General features: G+C 38.7%; 1 protein-coding gene across 1 annotated transcript in view; it reads right to left on the reverse strand.

Moving 5' to 3' along the window:
- Positions 1 to 17,591, reverse strand: part of GRID2 (glutamate ionotropic receptor delta type subunit 2) — a 765,483-nt gene that overhangs the window by 291,602 nt on the left and 456,290 nt on the right. Inside the window, exon 4 of the mRNA XM_074589573.1 lies at positions 9,295 to 9,500. Coding sequence (XP_074445674.1) covers positions 9,295 to 9,500 — 206 coding nt within the window. The remainder of the gene's footprint in view (positions 1 to 9,294; positions 9,501 to 17,591) is intronic.

Raw genomic sequence — 17,591 nt, forward strand, 5'->3', positions numbered from 1 at the left:
CCTACATGAATCAGCCACCCTTACCTCTGTGGAAAATATATACTTTAATACACTGTCTCTACCAATGTGTATATAATAGCTTTGTTTCATTAATGTGCTTTATACCTTCTCTTTTTTTTTATTATTTAATTTATTCTGTTTGGCTGGTTAAAGCAATTTGCTCTCTATGGGAAGACATTTGTCTCTCAAGAGGAACACAACAGAGGTGTTTATAGTGTAGCTATAAAAGCAGGGAGGAAGGATAAGCAGTAACCAAGACTATCATATCCAATTAAAATCACTGGTATAACAACAGGAGAATATAATTATCTATGATAGCAATTTAAGAAAGCAGGACAAAGAATAGCCAACACAAACAGAAGAAGAAAAGAATTATTACATCTTTGAAGATCTTGGGGGGTCAGTCCCTCAGTTATTTGTTTTAGTCCAGAGAACAGCATACCCAGCAAGATGCCAAAGAAGAGAATGTCAATGACAGAGTCATTAAAAGCCATGCAGAGTAACAGAAAGAAGTTTATAGGAAAGCACAATCAAAGAGTTGTACGCACAACAGCAAAAATTATGAGATTCTCATAGAGTACATACTACATCTTCTACTCAATACTTAATTACTAAAACTCCTCTTCTAAGTTGTACTTACACTCATGAATCTGCATTCCAAGTTACGGATGGGACAGAAAGAGAACTAAGGATAGAAGAAGAGTTTTAAAAGCTTATTAGGTAGTTACAAAATTTGGAGAAGAAAGTAAGTTCAAATCCAGACTACTGGTCAAAACTTACATAGAGAAGAGTATTTCTCTTGTTTTATTATACTCCAGGATTTAGAATTTTATTGTATAGCTACAAAAATTCTGATAGTGTAAATATTCGTACTGATAACAAGACAGAGTAATTATAGTCATGCATATATCTATATAATGAATGTATAGGCATTTTTTATTAAGAAAATAAGTTTTGTTTTTATAAACAAAAAATACTTTTGCTGTTGACACTGGAGAGGGAGACCTAATTCACATCTCGCAATTGTGCTATCCTCTGGCATAGGCTAGAAACCAGCATCACGTGAATATCCATGTATAATAAGTGTCACATCACTAAACACCATAAATCCAAAATGAAGAAAATCCAGAAAGAAGAAAAATGCAGAAATATGCTGTGACTTTCTTATGTTGTAAAACACACAAATGCTCCAGTTTACATTGTCTTTGGACAGAAACCTCAATGAGGGTCTCCTTATACCCCCCAAACCACAGTAAAGGATGTAAATGCATAGACAGCCACAGTACGATCCTCAGGGTATAATCAGTACCACCAGACTTGTAACATCAGGCAGGCTTTTGTCTCACATTTCACATTACAAGTATTTGAGGCATGGCTGATTGCAAGATGAGCATGCCCGTATCCTGCTTCTCCTCAGCTGCTGTTATTAGAAACCTTAATTACGAAACAAAACCATCACGCAGCCAACACAAACGTACCAGCTGAGCTACAGCCTACTGATATGCAAAACCTTACTTTTCAGGAACGTCAAGGTACAGCCCTAATTCTAAAATTTGTATCAGTGCAAAGGACCTACAGAAAGCCACCTATTCTTCTAGAATATAGAATATAGCCACCTATACGTTTATTCTTCTAGATCTAGACCCTCTGTGTTGGGATAGATTTCCCATGATGTTTCCTATTGTTTTTAGATATTGAAATAAAACACTTTAGCTACAGAGAGCACTACATTCTGCCCCAACAACTTCATCACTACACTATGAATCTGAATTTCACTCTCCTCCTGATACTTTCCTGAAAACACAGAAACAGAAAGGAGTACGATTACTTTAGGTTACAGTCACGGTAAAACCGCATATGATACAAATCCCTTTGAAGCTGACTTTTTTCACCATTGAGACTTTCCTCTTTCATTTTTCTGTAATTAAAACGTTTTATCTTTGAACCTGTATCCTATGGTGAGCAAGTGCATATAAAATCCATACCAACATCACTCCATTCATCAAACACAGGAAAATAACAGGAATTTTCACATTCATCAACTGGATGCCCTATAGTCAAGGCTGCAAGAGCATAATAAGTCAAGGAATCGGACTAAACGGTAAACCCAAGAACTTTATAGGATTTTTACTGAAAGGCAAAATCTAGAATCCTCCAAGAACCCTGTTTCCCTTCTTCCAGGTTAAAAAAAAAAGTCAGCAAAGAGACTCTTCTACTACATTTAAAGGATGAAAGTTTCAACATGTTCAGCATTCTGAACATGTTTTCTGAACATCTCTTTACTAGAGATTTGAAAGATCCTATGAAGTAAAAAATCCTTTAAGCCTCCAGCTCAGTTTGCAGCTATAAATTCAGTGTTTAATGCTGGAGAAAGACATAAAAAGAAGATATGTTTCATTACGTTGTCAATGACAACAACAAATTACAGCAGACTATGCCGAATGGCATTTATTCCACAACATGCTATGACACAGAGAATGGACTTAAAAAACCAAGTATGCTCTACAGAAGAGTTCAGGTCTAAAAAGCTCAAACGCTTCAAAAAAAATTGATGAGAAAGAGGACTTTAAAGACTAGAGCATTCAGCTTACTTATAAGAAAGATAGAGGAGTAGAATCACTGAGAGTGCAAGACCTAATTTTAGCCTTTGAAGACCATCTCTCCTAGATAAATTCCAGTACAATTCTTCATAATCAACTTACACAATTATGATAAAATTATAGGAAAAGGAGATAAAAAATAGCAGTAGCAAGTTCATATGGCTGCTGCTGGATCACTTACCTTCATCACTGCCACCCCTAAAAGAGAACTGCTTGAACAACTGTTGCCTTTAGAGACCTCGGACTTGTATTTTGTCTAAATAGGACTGTTTAGAAATTCCCTAATATCATGAATAAACTTTCACAAAGAAAACACTGAAAATCTCTGAAAGAAATGATCCTTCATATTTGTATGATGGAAAAATTACCTTTTTCATTATAAGCATCAACTAGCTACCAGCTACTACTACATTCATCAGTGCCCAGAAAATTATCATGTACATACAAACGTGATAAACCATCAAGTCACTCATCCTAAGGGAAATCCAACAGGCTTCCCATGAGACCTCTGGATGCTTTTCCAGTCCATCTCTGGATCGGTTCATCACTGCTGAATTCAACCGACAAATCCTTTCTCCTCCAATCTCCACATTGCCTTGACAAGAAGAAACTCTTCAGGCAGTGGAGTTCATTTAAAAACATAAAACCCAGCGTGGGTTTTAGATGGCAGATGAATATGCTTCTACTTTTGCAGAAAACATATGGATGTACACAAAATAATGTTACCATTTAGCTTCTATGCACTATAGACAGGCATGCAGACATTACTATTACTTTTTGTCAAGGGACGAAGTACTGAAGCGTGATTCAGTTACACGTTCAAAAGTCACATAGCACATGCACGGCAGAAGAAGAGAATCCAGCTTTCCTAAATCCCTAAATTGGTCCTTGTTCCTGAACGTACCTGGGACTGGCAGCCTATGACACACAAGTAAAAGGCAAACCAACAGATTTTAAATGGCAGAAGATCAAAAGCTCAGACTTAGAAGATTTAAAAGAGGCATCTGTGGCAGATGGTAGCTAATAGCTGAGCTACAAATTCAGTTGTGCCGTAAATAGAGACAAGGTACCACCTAGCACATGCAGTTAAGGGATGCATTAGAGGATAATGTTTTCTTCTAAGCTTGGACCTATTGTCTATCTGGAGCCTTCCGTCTCTCCCTGTTCTGTATGTTATCTGTCCACACCTGAACAAAAACCGCTGCCATCGGCTCCCATGGAAACTACTGAATTTTTGCCACAATTTTCAGTGGAAATAGAACCCAAGTGCATCCTTAACTCCTATTTTTCAGCTGCATTGACTTCACTTCATGTCCATATATCATGCTTTTGATTAAAGACAGGATAATTTTGTTTATTATACAAAGAAAGAGAACAAAATACACAAAAGTAATCTTTTTTTTGCTGCATTCCTTAGGACACATTCCCTAGGACGCATTCCTTAGGAGCACAGCATCACAGAATAAGGTTAAAAAAGAGACTGAACTTCCATGAACTTTGGACACACAAAGGCTGAATAACCCTTGCAGAGAAGTTGAATAGTATTTCCTAATTGACCGCAAATAAGCTGTTTAAAGAATAAGCCCATTTAGAGTGGTATGTAACGCTAAAGCAAATCCCTGTCTTCAGATCTAAAGGATCTGTGATTCGCTGCATGATCAGATCTAAAGCTGAAACCTGGTAAAACAATAACTATGTCACTATATGAAAAAATTCTATTTTTTCAAGTATTTAAGGTTAACATAACCAATTATTTTCAACAGAGGACTAATAATCAAGTATAATAAAACCCAGGACACTTGCCACCAGGAATAATATCATTTCACAGAATAAATGTTACTTCTCATTCTACTCACAGTAACCACTAGAAAAAAACACGATGAAGGTTCAAGAACATAAGGCATTTCTAAATTACATTTGTTCCTTAAACATTCACTTTTCTCTTTTTTTTTTTGCTTGCCCACTACATGGCAAGAACTCTTCAGTACTTCATTTATACACTTTATTCTGTTTCCCCTGTCTATTTTAACATTTCATTTATAAAGAGTTCTTTTATTTATGAAAGTAGTAGAGTAGCTTCTCTTCATCCAAGCTAATGTTATTTTAGTACTGTCCCACATCAGCCTGGGGTAGATAAAGATACATTTTAATCTGCAAAAATCATGTGTAGTAGATCATACTAATGCCTAAAAGGTACATAATTTGAATTTTTTTTGAAAATGAATATAAGCAAATAAAACAGCACCTATAAAAGTTGGTACAATAAGCATGCCTGCATACACACAGGTCAACATACAGGACTTACCGCTACAACTCTCAGATTTGGCAGCTGCTAGTTTTGTTGAATACACATTTTAAATAATTACAACCCAGTTCTGTGATGCATGTGAGTTTAACTTTAAATAGATGTTTAACAGTAAACATTTCCAATATCTCTAGCATAATCACGTGCATGCTTGAAGTCCTGACATTATGGGGCTCAGTTACTTCAAGTTTATTGCAGAATGGAGCCTTCGAATAACAAAAACTTAATATTTTTAATTACACAAAGCATATAGTGTAACAGTGAGCTGATAGGCAGTACTCTCTCCAATCTGGGAGCTGACAATGCTCACTGTACTGATGGCTTGAAATTGTCAAGACCCCACAACAGTTTTGTTGACTGATACATGTTGCCAATGCTCTGAAATTTTTACTAGATTAACTGTTGAATCTCTCTTCTGCAGTTAAAAAGCATTCTCACCTCTTTCTGTAAGAGGTCACTACCCCTGCAACAGAACCAAGACAAGGGACCTAGCAAGGGGCAGCAAGGTATACAGTCACATCTGCCAAGTTTGCTGTTGGGGTGGTATTCCCTCTGTGCAGGGGAAGAACTGACAGCAGCAGACGGTAGCGCCGTCAGCTCTTAGACTAAGGCCCTCCCTGAGCTGGCCCGTTAAAACTCCAGCAAAATCCCTGGCCGATGCTAGGGCTCTTACACCCGTGGCTTACTGGATTTTCAATGTGTAAAGTCCTCCACTAGTCGACATCATTTTCCTCTATATCTAAAAAAATGAATCAGCTGTGTCATCCCTCCCTTGTAGTCTTGTTATCAGCTCCTGGAGTCTTTGGACAGACGAACATATTCATATTTCTGCACACAGCTGATAAGGTAGTTTCCTTAGCGAAGCAGAAATAAAGTTGTAAGCAGAGACATACTGACAGCATTTTGGCCCCATTGAGGACACCTGGTATGCTTCCTAAAATCTTGCTTCCCAAAGTTGCTTTGTTATCCCAGAACCTCCGTTGCAACCTGAGTTTCCTGGCCTGCTGCTCCTCCTACCCAGCCTTCTCACACTTGGCTTTACAAGTTATCGCTTTGCAATGCAGACTCAACACAGGGGTGGTTCTCTCTTCCCTAAACATTTCCTACTGGTTTGTTTTTGGTTTTTTTTGTTTGGTTGGTTTTTTGTTGTTGGTTTGTTTTTTTTTGTTTTTTTTTTTTTTTTGAGATGCTTGCCAAGGCTGACATGGTGATAGACACTTTTCTTGTTCCAAAGAGTCCCTAGTCTTTTGCTAGAGCATCAGGTGGTTTGTTTCTCTTTTTTTCTACTTTTGTTTCCTGCCACTTGACCCTGGCTTTTTGCTTTCATGCTGAGCTGGCAATGACATCCTATTTCTTTTCCTCTATATGGCTTTTCAGACCCTGCAAGTTCATCACAGATCAGAAGAAAAACCCCACCCCAAAATAAAAAAGCCAACAAGTGGCACACAATTCACATCAGTCACCAGTGCTGTCAGATAGCATATCTGACACAAATTTTTGTGCAAGATGGTTGGTTCTGAGGTGCTTTTCAGTAATCACAAGAGTTTCAATGGGAATATTTTGCTTCACCTATGAGACCTGGCTGATTATTTGAGGGTGCAGGAAGACCTCACCCTACTGAAAAAAACCTGAACAATTCACCAGTATATCCCTGGCAAAGAATTTTCTCAGGTGCTGCCACAAACTGCTCTAGGGAGAGGACCCAATCTCCACTAGCTCCATAGCCCCATTGAATGTCAGTATTTCAGCAAAATTTTTTGCCTTCTCTCCCTGCATCCCCAGCTCAAAGCAATGAAGGACATTACAGAATTTGGCTGGTCCCTCCCTCTCTTAACATGAATCCTTTAGCCAGTACGGAGAGATGCTTTGATACCTGCTCCCAAGTCTTCCTGCCTTTCCATGCCCTGTGGAGGGCAAATTAATGCATAATGGTTAAAGAGTAGCTGGGGTTTTATCTCCACAGCCAGAACAGTGTATTTGAGTCTTAATCTCTGTTTTCTTCAGTATATAAGTACAGGTTTCATCTCTGCAAGCTCTAGAGATGCAAAAGCTGGAGAGAAAGAAGGGATCTAACGTTACAAAGCAATGCTGCTTTACAAAAAAAAAAAATTCAAAGCCAGAACGTTCTGTCTTAAAAATAAGAATTTCAAAGAGTCAGAATAAAGATAAATTCTACCACAAGGAATCTCCAATTTACAGACTGCCTATTTACATAGGCCAGTGTCTGACTATTTACCCTGGAAAAGTTGTTACTTGCATAGTAATCAAGCCCACGCTTAGTACAGCTGTTGCAGAGTGAATGAACCCTCTTCTCAGGCAAACAATGAGGGAGTTCAGCCAAATCAGTTGTCTAAGAAGGGACCAAGCAGCAGAGATTATGTGAGGTCTGGGGAGAGAGCCTGACAGCTGAACCCAACGAGGCAGCCAAAACCACCTCCTGGTCAGAAAAGCCATAAAAAACCCAAGGGCTTGTCTACATATGCAGTTGTTTCTTATTAACTTTGTAAGGTTTACATGCTAAATCCACTAGGCTAAACCAAATTTCCAAGTTAAACTGGTCATGCACAAGGCGCAGTCTTTGGAATAACCATGTCCACACTGGAATTATTTAGGAATATCTTAATCCGTTGACAGTGCATAGGCTTTGTAACTTGTTTGCCCATAGAGTACAGCTGCTGGTTCAACTGCAAAATAACAGTTTTTAATATCCATTGGCAAAACTACCCTAGTAAATTTCTCCTTGCACAGGCACTGAGTGTTGGAGTGCAGCTGTTGTGCAATTCATTCCCCCCAATAACAGAAATAAAGTACAGCAGTAAACATACTTCTGTGTGAGTAACTCTACCTATTGAGAGGCTACTACTGTCAATTTTACCAGTCACACATCACGTCATACCTCAAATAAATGCTGGGGTAGGCGGGTGTGCTTTTGGTGGTTTTAGTTGTTTTTTGGTGGTTTGGGGGGTTTTGAGTGGCCAGTGCCAAAGTGAGAACTCTAAACCAGTTTATTTTGACAACTTTTTACATTCTTGACAACACATATATATGGCGACCTCAAGAGATGACAATGACTTTGTTACTGTGCTTGAGCGTGTAAAAATAAATGATAAAGCGTATATTTTAAAAAATAGTGTTCATCTTTAGGAACAATATGTGAATTTTGTCTCCCTGAGTTATTGCAGTTAGAGCCCTGAACCCTTCTACTTTGAGGTTGAAATGTGAAATATCTTACAATGCCACTTACTGAAAAACAAAACATTTGTGACTTGGGTGGCAAAAACAGTGCAGAACAATCTAAAACATGCCTACAAACTGTTTACATCTTATAAGGCACTGTAGACATTTGGATAGAGCAGCAAACCTTCATTACTCAGAATTAGCAACCTTCAGTGTGTTATGATGACAACAGAATGCCTAGCCAAAGAAAAAAAAACTCAAAAAGAAACAAAAAGGCCTCTTCCAACTAATGTTCTTAAAAGGCATTCACTTGAGACTGCATATGCAGAGACAGTTTTTAAGTCTCAATTTCTGAAGACCTAGATAATGGGAAAGTACAAAAAAAGTAATGCAAGTTACAAATAGATCCAAAGAGAAATTATTGCACAGAGAAAGTGTATTTCTATGGAACTGAAAACAAATATATTCTCAACCATTGATTGATGATGAAGAGTAGACAAGCATGTAAAAAACCACATTTGAAACAGCACAGCACTGTGTAAAAAGAACCATGCTGTTAATTTAAAAAAATTATACAGGTCATAATTGAATGTGATATGCAAGTCTTCCGTCTATAAATCTGAAGAGCTTTTTGAAAATTCTGTCCATATTGCTTGCAGCTTTTGTTTAAATACAGAAGCATAACTTTAGCCTATTGTCTTAAATCCAATCCTTCATAAATTTGATTACATTACTACTCCTCAGTGGTGCAAAACAGATCATTACCGAACATTATTTTATATAAAAAAAATGAAATGCCAATCTGGTAAACACGTGTTGTCCACAAATACATATTATACATATATAAGCAATAATAAAGTTTTTGTCAGTTGTAAAGATCTTTTAGTGAGGAACACAATGAGCAAAGAAACAGCAATACAATATCCACGAGTTTCAAATCAAAGTTTGAGGGCTAATTCTTCTGCATATTTCCTAAATGCTTTTGCTCATGCACAATGTAGTGATACTGTTCTATATGCACATTTATGAGCATGAAAAAACATCCTTGCACAATGATCTTGGAAGAGAGAATATTTAAATTTTTAGTTGGGGTTTTGGGGTGGTATTTTTTTTTGTTTGATTGCATTTATGAACTCAAATGAACTGGATCTTTTGACAAATAGCTGCAGTCTTGGTCAACAAAACAAGAAGTTACCAGTAATAAACACGTACCTCTGTTATGAATGATTTGGCTGTTGAGGGGTTCATTACAAGAATAGCCCGTCTCAGAGTGTCCCGGTAACGGTTCAGTTCTTCTATTCGCATAGTGGCAAAGAGCCCCGTGATCATTTTATTGATGTTGTTTTCTACTTTCTGCAATGCTACATCCATTCCCTGTTGAGATACTTTATCCAAGAACTCTTGTATTCCACGGATATCTAGAAAAATCAAAAGCCAAACAAGATGTTAATTGGCAAGTGGAAAAAAGACACAAATAACTGTTCAGTTCATCTCACAGAAGTGTTTTTGTTCAGTGTCAGGTAGACCTCTATGGGCTTTCACTTGATATTTATTGGAGCTCTTCCGGAGTTATGCTCATGGTATTGCTCAAAGTACTAAAAGAGGAGAAAGAATGGCCACACATCAGCTACTGTCCAACAGAACCACTACAAAACAAACCTACAAATATTTCTAGCAACTTTCCGAATTTGGTCATTGGATCATCACGCTTATTCCTTATTTTTCTTAATAGACTTTCATCTATTTCGTTAAAATCCATAAACAGTGAAGCTACAATGACTGTAACACACAGGGCTTCCTTTGAGCAAGGGCTGTCAGAGAGCAACTGAGGGGGGAGGAAAGCAGGAAGTAGAGTGTTTTCTTTTGCACGGCTCAAAATTATGTTATCCACTGCAACACTATGTAGCTTAAAAGTTTCTAAGTGAAGCTTGGGCTGTTCACTCATCAAAAAGTCTTAATGTGGTTCTAAATTGCGCGGCTATTTATTTCCTTCAAAAACAAAACCCAAGCCAGACACGTAGTTGCAATGGTACTGCCTGCTCGCGTCTGATACCGCCGCTGATGGCTGAATTTAAACAAGTTCTTCCACAGCAAACTGCTCTAGCAGAGCTTTCTGGCTCACTCCAAGTAAATCCCTCTTTAAATATGACTTGGAAAGGAAGACTGGATCAGCAAAATGCTAGCTGTGTTCACCACCTATCTTGTAATATCTTTAATGTCTCTCTCAAACTAGAATGGCTGGGTACTCTCACATTGTGATGCTACCTCAAGCTGGTCCAAGCCTTTGAAAGGCCTTTTCCGGTAGTGAATTCCACAAGAGTGAGCAAAAAGCTTGTTTGTTTGTTGCTTTGGGTTTTTTTTCCTGATCTTTTGAATGGCTTTATCCAAAAAAACAAGATGAGCTTAAAATTCAAAATCATTCAATGATTTCACAAGACAGAGCAGGACAGCACCACAGGAAAACCCCTCCAGCTTCACTGAGTCCTCGCTCTCTGACCCCTACTCACCACTGCAGTTTCTCAACCTTCCTTCTGGAGCTAAATCACCAGTTCCCTGATGTGACTCCTCTCCCCAGCAGCCACTCAGACCTGCTCTAACAGAGGACATTCACCAAGAAAACCTTCCTTCTCTGCCCACACACCCATCCGATCTCATTTAGAGGAACAAGGTGTAGCCTTAGAGTCAACAAAACAGACACTGACTGACACAGGCATTAGTTATTAAAAATAAATAATAATAAAAAAGGAAATCAGTAACCCAACATAAAGAAGAAACATTTCTTTGAAAATAGAAGTTCCTCAGGTTTAGGAGGGCATTTGTGGTTAAAACTCACCAAAAAAATATTTCTCCCATTAGAATACCAAATCTGGACTCTCCTAGGTGTGTGCTGTTCAGTCCCACCCCTGCTGGACTGCAGTTCCTGCTCTGCTTCCCTCCTACATCACTGGTGCTCTATCAGTTCCTTGTCTCAATTGCTGGTTTTCCAGGGGAACAGTCAGACCTGAGGTCACAGGTGAATCATGCACCTTACTTCACAAAACATCTTCCATTTGAGAAAGCTTCCAATTAGATTTTCACAACTGCTGGTCTATGCTGAGATCTTTCATCCTCATCTATCATCTTCTCCTACTCCCTGCCCTTCTTATACGAAGGAGGGGTGCGTGTGTGTGGTGTGTGCAGAAGGCTCTATTTAATCCTAACATGGGTTGAGTAAATATGGAATAAAGAATGTCAAAAGTGTTCATGCTACTGGAAGCACCTTAGATGCAGTTCACACGTGATGTGAGAGGACAGCAAAAGGCTGGAAAAATCAGACTGAAAGCGGACAGGAGGGATGTCTGAGCACAAAAGGCTCTAAGCGCTAGAAGAGATATTACCCAAACAGCCATAAGTGCCACAAGAACAGGGCTGTTGGCTGGCCCTTAGGGTGTTCTATTTTGCAGGTGATACAAGTGACACCACGCTGGTCTATTGTGATAACAGCTCAGGGTAACCCAAGACAAACCACAGAAAATAGCGGACCATGTAGCTGTTGTTTTACTTTATCGAGACTACAGTAGTTACATTCTCATAGGGGTACACTGACAGGTGACAGCTTTTAGAGGAACTGAAGTTCATTTTAAAACCAAGGAAAATAATGAAAATCACTCCTTTTGAGAAAAATATTGTGATGAAGTCCTCTAAAGTCTTCCCTCAAAACTGCCTAGACTCCAGCAACCTCCACTAGCTGTCAAGAGAGCAGCACTACCAGCACTCAGCTGTGGTCAGTCCTGCAAACATGAAGCACACGTGGCCAGAGGTCTGGGCTGCAGGGGGAGAACTACGTGACTCCCCACCCCCAGCAAAGCATCAGCAACACGACAAAGAAACCTTTGTGATATATCCTTGAGAAGATTAAGGAGATGTCACGTGTGGATTTAACTTGGGAACTATGGTGGTGAAAGTATAAGATCAATGCAACTAAGCATTGATCTTATAGCAGACCAGCAGACCTAGCTCTGGCTAGGAACCACAGCAGATGAACACTACAAAGCCCAAAGGCAGCCTAGCAGGAATACTCCAGTGTACAGATCTGATGGGCCTAGAGGGAAAAGCTGGAAATACCCGAGGTAGAAATCCTTGTGCTGACTTTGCTGGAAAAAACTGTACCAAAACTAAATTCAAGCTTTCCTCTTTTCCAAGCCTAGTGAACACTCTTTTTACCAAGCTATACATTCGAGGATTTGGGGGGCCCCAGCATACAGGTTCTGACAAACACAAGTGATTGTGGCGTTTGACTTCAGGTTATGGCAAAATAAGATATCTGAGAAGTTCTGGGTTTCACAGAATTCCAGCAGCCCTATCAAGAAGATCTGGAGCTTAGACATTCACACCTTGATCTGCTTATTTTTGGCCACAAACGGTAGCATAAGAAAAAGAAAGTTCAGTCTCCACAGCAGGGAAAACATTCTGCCTGTCACCCCAGCAGAGATCCGTACTAATTAGAGAGTATTATAGATAGCCATCCTCTTCTGGCACCAGATTACTGAGATACTTCAAATTATAAAGAAATAGCCATGTAATAGTTTATAATCCAACAGCCCACAAAAATAATTCATCCGAGTTAGTCTTGGAGGTCGGAGTGTTACAATTAGCAAGTTGGGTCTCTTGTCTAGAGCTCTAAAGTACCATGAACTGGAAATAAATGGTATTTTTAATGTTTAAGCTATTTTAGGCATTCAGCACCACAACCCCATTCTTCAGACATTGCCGAAATACCAGTATTACTAAACACTTGAAGAATAGTTTAAACACGAATAAAATACAGCCTTACCCTAAAAATAAAGTTCCATAAGAGAATCAGATACTAATTACAGCTTCTATTTAATATCTAAATCAGGAAAATTAAATTCAATCTAATCAGAGATGTTAGAATTTTTTTGGCACTTTAAATGCCAATTTAAGAAGCAACAAGATTATTTTAACTGCTACAAATATGCCTAGTTTCATGCAAATGATAAAATAATTTCTTTCTACTTTAACCCTTTAGTTCTAAAGTTCCTGAGGCTCACCCACTCTGAGAGTTACTCACAACATCCAGACAAATGGAAGAAAATCTGGATAAAACTGACCAGTTGGAGACAAAATTATCAAAGTACAAGAAACACATAAATGGAATCCAGACACACCATCAAAATTTCAGGGGGAAAAGTTACTTAGGCTATGAAAGCCTTTTAAAAAACTCAAATTCTATAGCATAAATCCATACATACTTCACTGACACCAGAACAGGGTAGGCTGGAACTGCCAAACAAAGTTTAATCTGTCCTTTCAAAACAAGAAAGTAATTTCACTTGACCTGAGTTTATAAACACAATGGAGTTATTGGTTGACATTCTGTATAATCTGTGTTGTCCCAGAAGCCAGATTATGGGATCAAATGGCTTTGTTCACCCCGAATATCTGCAAATATAAATAATGAAACAATTATATTGAATCTTCACCAAATGAAGGGCCAAAAGGGACAGAGATACAGTATTATTCTACTGTTCTACACTTATTAGGTGACCATGCCAACAGTATGTGTATCTGTACAAAATGTATCTGTGTGATACATTTTTAGGAAAAGCACCATTCTAATGGAAAAGATACCAAGTCAGCCTGGTCTATTGAGAGGTGTCCCTGCCCACATCAGGAGGGTTGGAACTAGATGATCTTTAAGGTCCCTTCCAACGCGAACCATTTTGTGATTCTGTGATAAAACTTCTTCACTACTGCTGCCTTTGGCATTGATACAACACAAAACCATGGGCAGGAAATAAATACAGACTTTGCTTATACCTCAGCTTACCCAGTGGAAGAATAGGGATATTGGTGATGCTCACCTGCTGCTATGAAACAGCAGAGAGCAAATAAAAACACCCTGCTATTTAAATGCTATTTAAAGCATGATGGTGCTTCCAGTATTTCAGGAGCAAGTCACTAGCAATGATCATATTCAAAGCGTATGCCAAAGAACAGATGCTGCCACTGAATGGGCAGCATTATCTTTCCTGTGTGGATTGGCGGAAAGTGGCACATATCCACACTGCACTGTGGAATCATCTTTCTAATAGACAAACTCCTTCTGCAGAAAAATCTGGCAAGCAACCTGTGGCACAGATGGCCCGGCTGCGGAGAGACAGGACTGTTCATGTCTGGAACACAGGTGTTTCTCGCCCTGAATTTGCTAGCCAACCTGTTGCCCAGCCAGAAGATGCATTTCTGTTTTCTTTTTAAAGCAGATGAGTCACAGTCATTTCCAGAAACGCAGAAGAGCCACCCATTATCACCAGTATTAATTATTCCCCTTACTTCTGAAAGCCAAAGTTACCACATAGAGACAGACCAATGCTAGAGCCAAAACTGCTATCTCCTCTCCCAACTCATGTCACTATTAGTTAGCGTTATGTTTTCTATTTTTTCCACTGTACAGCCATCACTTCCCCTCTACACATGCATGCACAAGAACATAGCACCATTCTGCAGTCAGATACTCAGCATCAGCTATAGGGTTAAACCAGGCTGGAAATTTAGATAAAACATTACCAAACATTCTCTTTTTAACCAAGATTGTGGCTTATTTAAGCGATTGTGAAGCTGGCTTGGAAAGTCTAATAAACAAAGAGCAAGGCAAGCAAAATTTGTCAAGGAGTCTGTTGTAAATGACCTTTCCTGACTACCCATACATAATTATGCCACCACAAGGCAGAGGTCTATAGGAAGGTCTTATGCTCTGCACTGCTGGTGCACAGAAGGTCCAACACTGGACACACCAGACTGGCTTCAGCTGAGGGGCACGTGCAGAGCATCCTGTGTGGGTGAGCACAAGGCCCATGGCCTCCTAAGCTCTGAAGACTGGTATATTCAAATGCAGGTACTCAGCATGACATGACTCAAGCCGAGACCTGAATTCAGGTGCCAGCTTTACCACAGACTTTTCATTACTGTGTCAGTTATTGTGGACCTGACCTAAGAAAGAACTTAGGAAATGAAGCGCAAATCGAGTGCAAGCACCTAAATCCACACCATCTTTTCATTGAACAGTCTTTTTGATACTGGAAAAAAATGCAAGAAATAGGTATGTATCTTAAAATGCTGCTGCAGAGCATGCTCAGAGCAGAGCTAAGCATCCTTCACAGACTACAGGTCCTATACCTAAATCTCCTTAAATGCCCGACCTTCCAGGAACATTCAGACCTCACCTGACACAAACAATAGCACCATTTAATGAAAAGCTCAGCAACTGCATGGCAGAAAATATGTGCAGCCAGGTGATAGGGAAAAGGAGACAGTATTTTCAAGAGATCAAGAGGATTTAAAATCCGCAGCTTTTCTCAACACCAGACTACAGGACAAATTGTGTCTTTGTTCTCTTTTCATTGAGGTCTCTACATTGTATATGTGATACACCTTATACAAGAAGATTCCTGACCTCTGTGACCTGATCTTAAAAAAAAAATAATAAATTTGGTCCTTCCACAAGTTTGGTTTTTTTTAATCACTGAATCAGATGGTCTTCTCACTTCTTTGTTCTATCTGGCCCTACGTAACTTTCTTCTGCCATCTCTGTTTCTATGCAGAGGAATAATTTCAGAGGGAGCAAGTCCCCCAGTGCATCTTGGGGAAGCCTAATGATCAGGACATCCTAGAACAAAATATGCTGGCGTTCAGGCGTATCTATCTCACATAGAAAAACCAGTATGTACATGCAGTAAAGATTTTATAAGCGGAACAAAATGAACAGCAAATAGTAAATAAACAACTCACATGCTAAGTACCTCCTACATCCTTATTAAAAATGAGAAGTCTACATGTAGATTGATGTAGATGCAAAGTTTCTAAAAAAAAAATTCAGACCATACTATGACCAGAAGAGAAAGACGGCACTATTCACCAATGGTAATAAATTAATTTATCCACCTCTGCCATTGTATTCCACCTAAATTACAAGGCGCTCACTGTTACTCAGCACTTTGGTTATCTCAAACCTGGTTTACAGTCATTAGCTCATCCTCCCTTTGATACCATTTCAGATCTCAGAACATTTTCCTCACAGTATCCAGATGATAAATACCAACTGATTCAAGCTGTGGCAGTAAAGGTGAAAGCACCTGTCATAAATACTCTCTGGCTGATTTACACAAAAGACCACTTTATTTGTACAGTTGATGAGAAAAGCCATTGTATAACAAATTACACTGTTGAAATTCTTATCAGGAAAGCTTTATAAGTCTAGCGCAGTGATTCTTCCTTACACAGTGATGGCTAACATCACAGCAACTATTAACTAGGGAAATGCACTGCATGCAAGGAAGATGTGCAGCTACAGCCAGACTCTGATGGTGCCACTGCTCTGCTTAAAGCCTTGAGCAAAGTGTTTGCATTCCTGTGCACGTGTTGATATTTATTAAGATGGTTAAGATCTAGACTGAGGAAAACAACAATTTAGCACGATGATTCAATAACAGTCCTTCATCCTACTTTCACAGCAATGGGATTCCCTCTCATTAGTCAGCTTATCTGTAATTCAGTGAACCTCCAAAGTAAACAAAAACACCCATCTACATAGCTCTTTCCTATTAGCATTTGGGAACGGAGAGGGAGCAGTTACCTGAACTGGTTCAGCTGGATCATCTAGCTTCAGAGAATATAGCAGTAGTTCAAACTCATTATAAGTAAATTTAGGCTCAAATGTTTAGTTACATATGAAATCTCATTTATATTATCAAAATTTTTGGTGCCTAGCAAGCGGGTATGATATTTCTTGGGGTAAACTGTAAATTTGTAAATGGTAAGAATGACTGTTTTTTTCTTCCATGCTTGCAATTTTATGAAATTTCACATATCCAAAACAAAGAAAACAAGTTTTCCCAAATTTCTTAATATCATCCAGTTGAGAAAAAGGAAGAAAAATATACTTACATATGGTTTTGGTTTGTTTGTTTGGGGGTTTTTTGGTGGTTTTTATTTTTTTTGGAAGATGTTTCCATTTCAAAACCAAGTAACTTCAATTTTGTTGTCTGTTTGAACTATTGTAGCACTACTGAAATGTCTATGTAATTCTTATTTTAAAGGACTGCCCAAATGTCATCTACATTAGCTACGTTTTGTTTCATCCCATATAGAAATTATTAGAGATTATCCTTTAAACAAGAAAAATCAATATAGATAGCCTCAAGTAGCTGAATTAATGTTGGGAGAGAGATTATAGCTTTTCCAGTTTTGAAATCCTGCAAGACAAGTTTCCACCCTTACAGGTGATTGACACAAGATTTTTCCTTTGAATTTCTCAGTTTTTTAACTGGAAGAAAGAAAAAAAAAGCAGAGGATAAAAAAGATAAATAAAATTGAATCCAGAATTAATCCTTAAGAGTATCGGCTGCTACCTTAGCTTCTCAAAAATAGAAAGGGAGTCAGATTGTGATCACCCCTCGCTCATGGAGGCTGACAAGCCAACAAATTCTTTTTAACTGTGTAACCTGCTTTGT

Source organism: Larus michahellis, chromosome 5, assembly GCF_964199755.1.
Source record: "Larus michahellis chromosome 5, bLarMic1.1, whole genome shotgun sequence".
Classification (NCBI taxonomy): Eukaryota; Metazoa; Chordata; class Aves; order Charadriiformes; family Laridae; genus Larus; species Larus michahellis.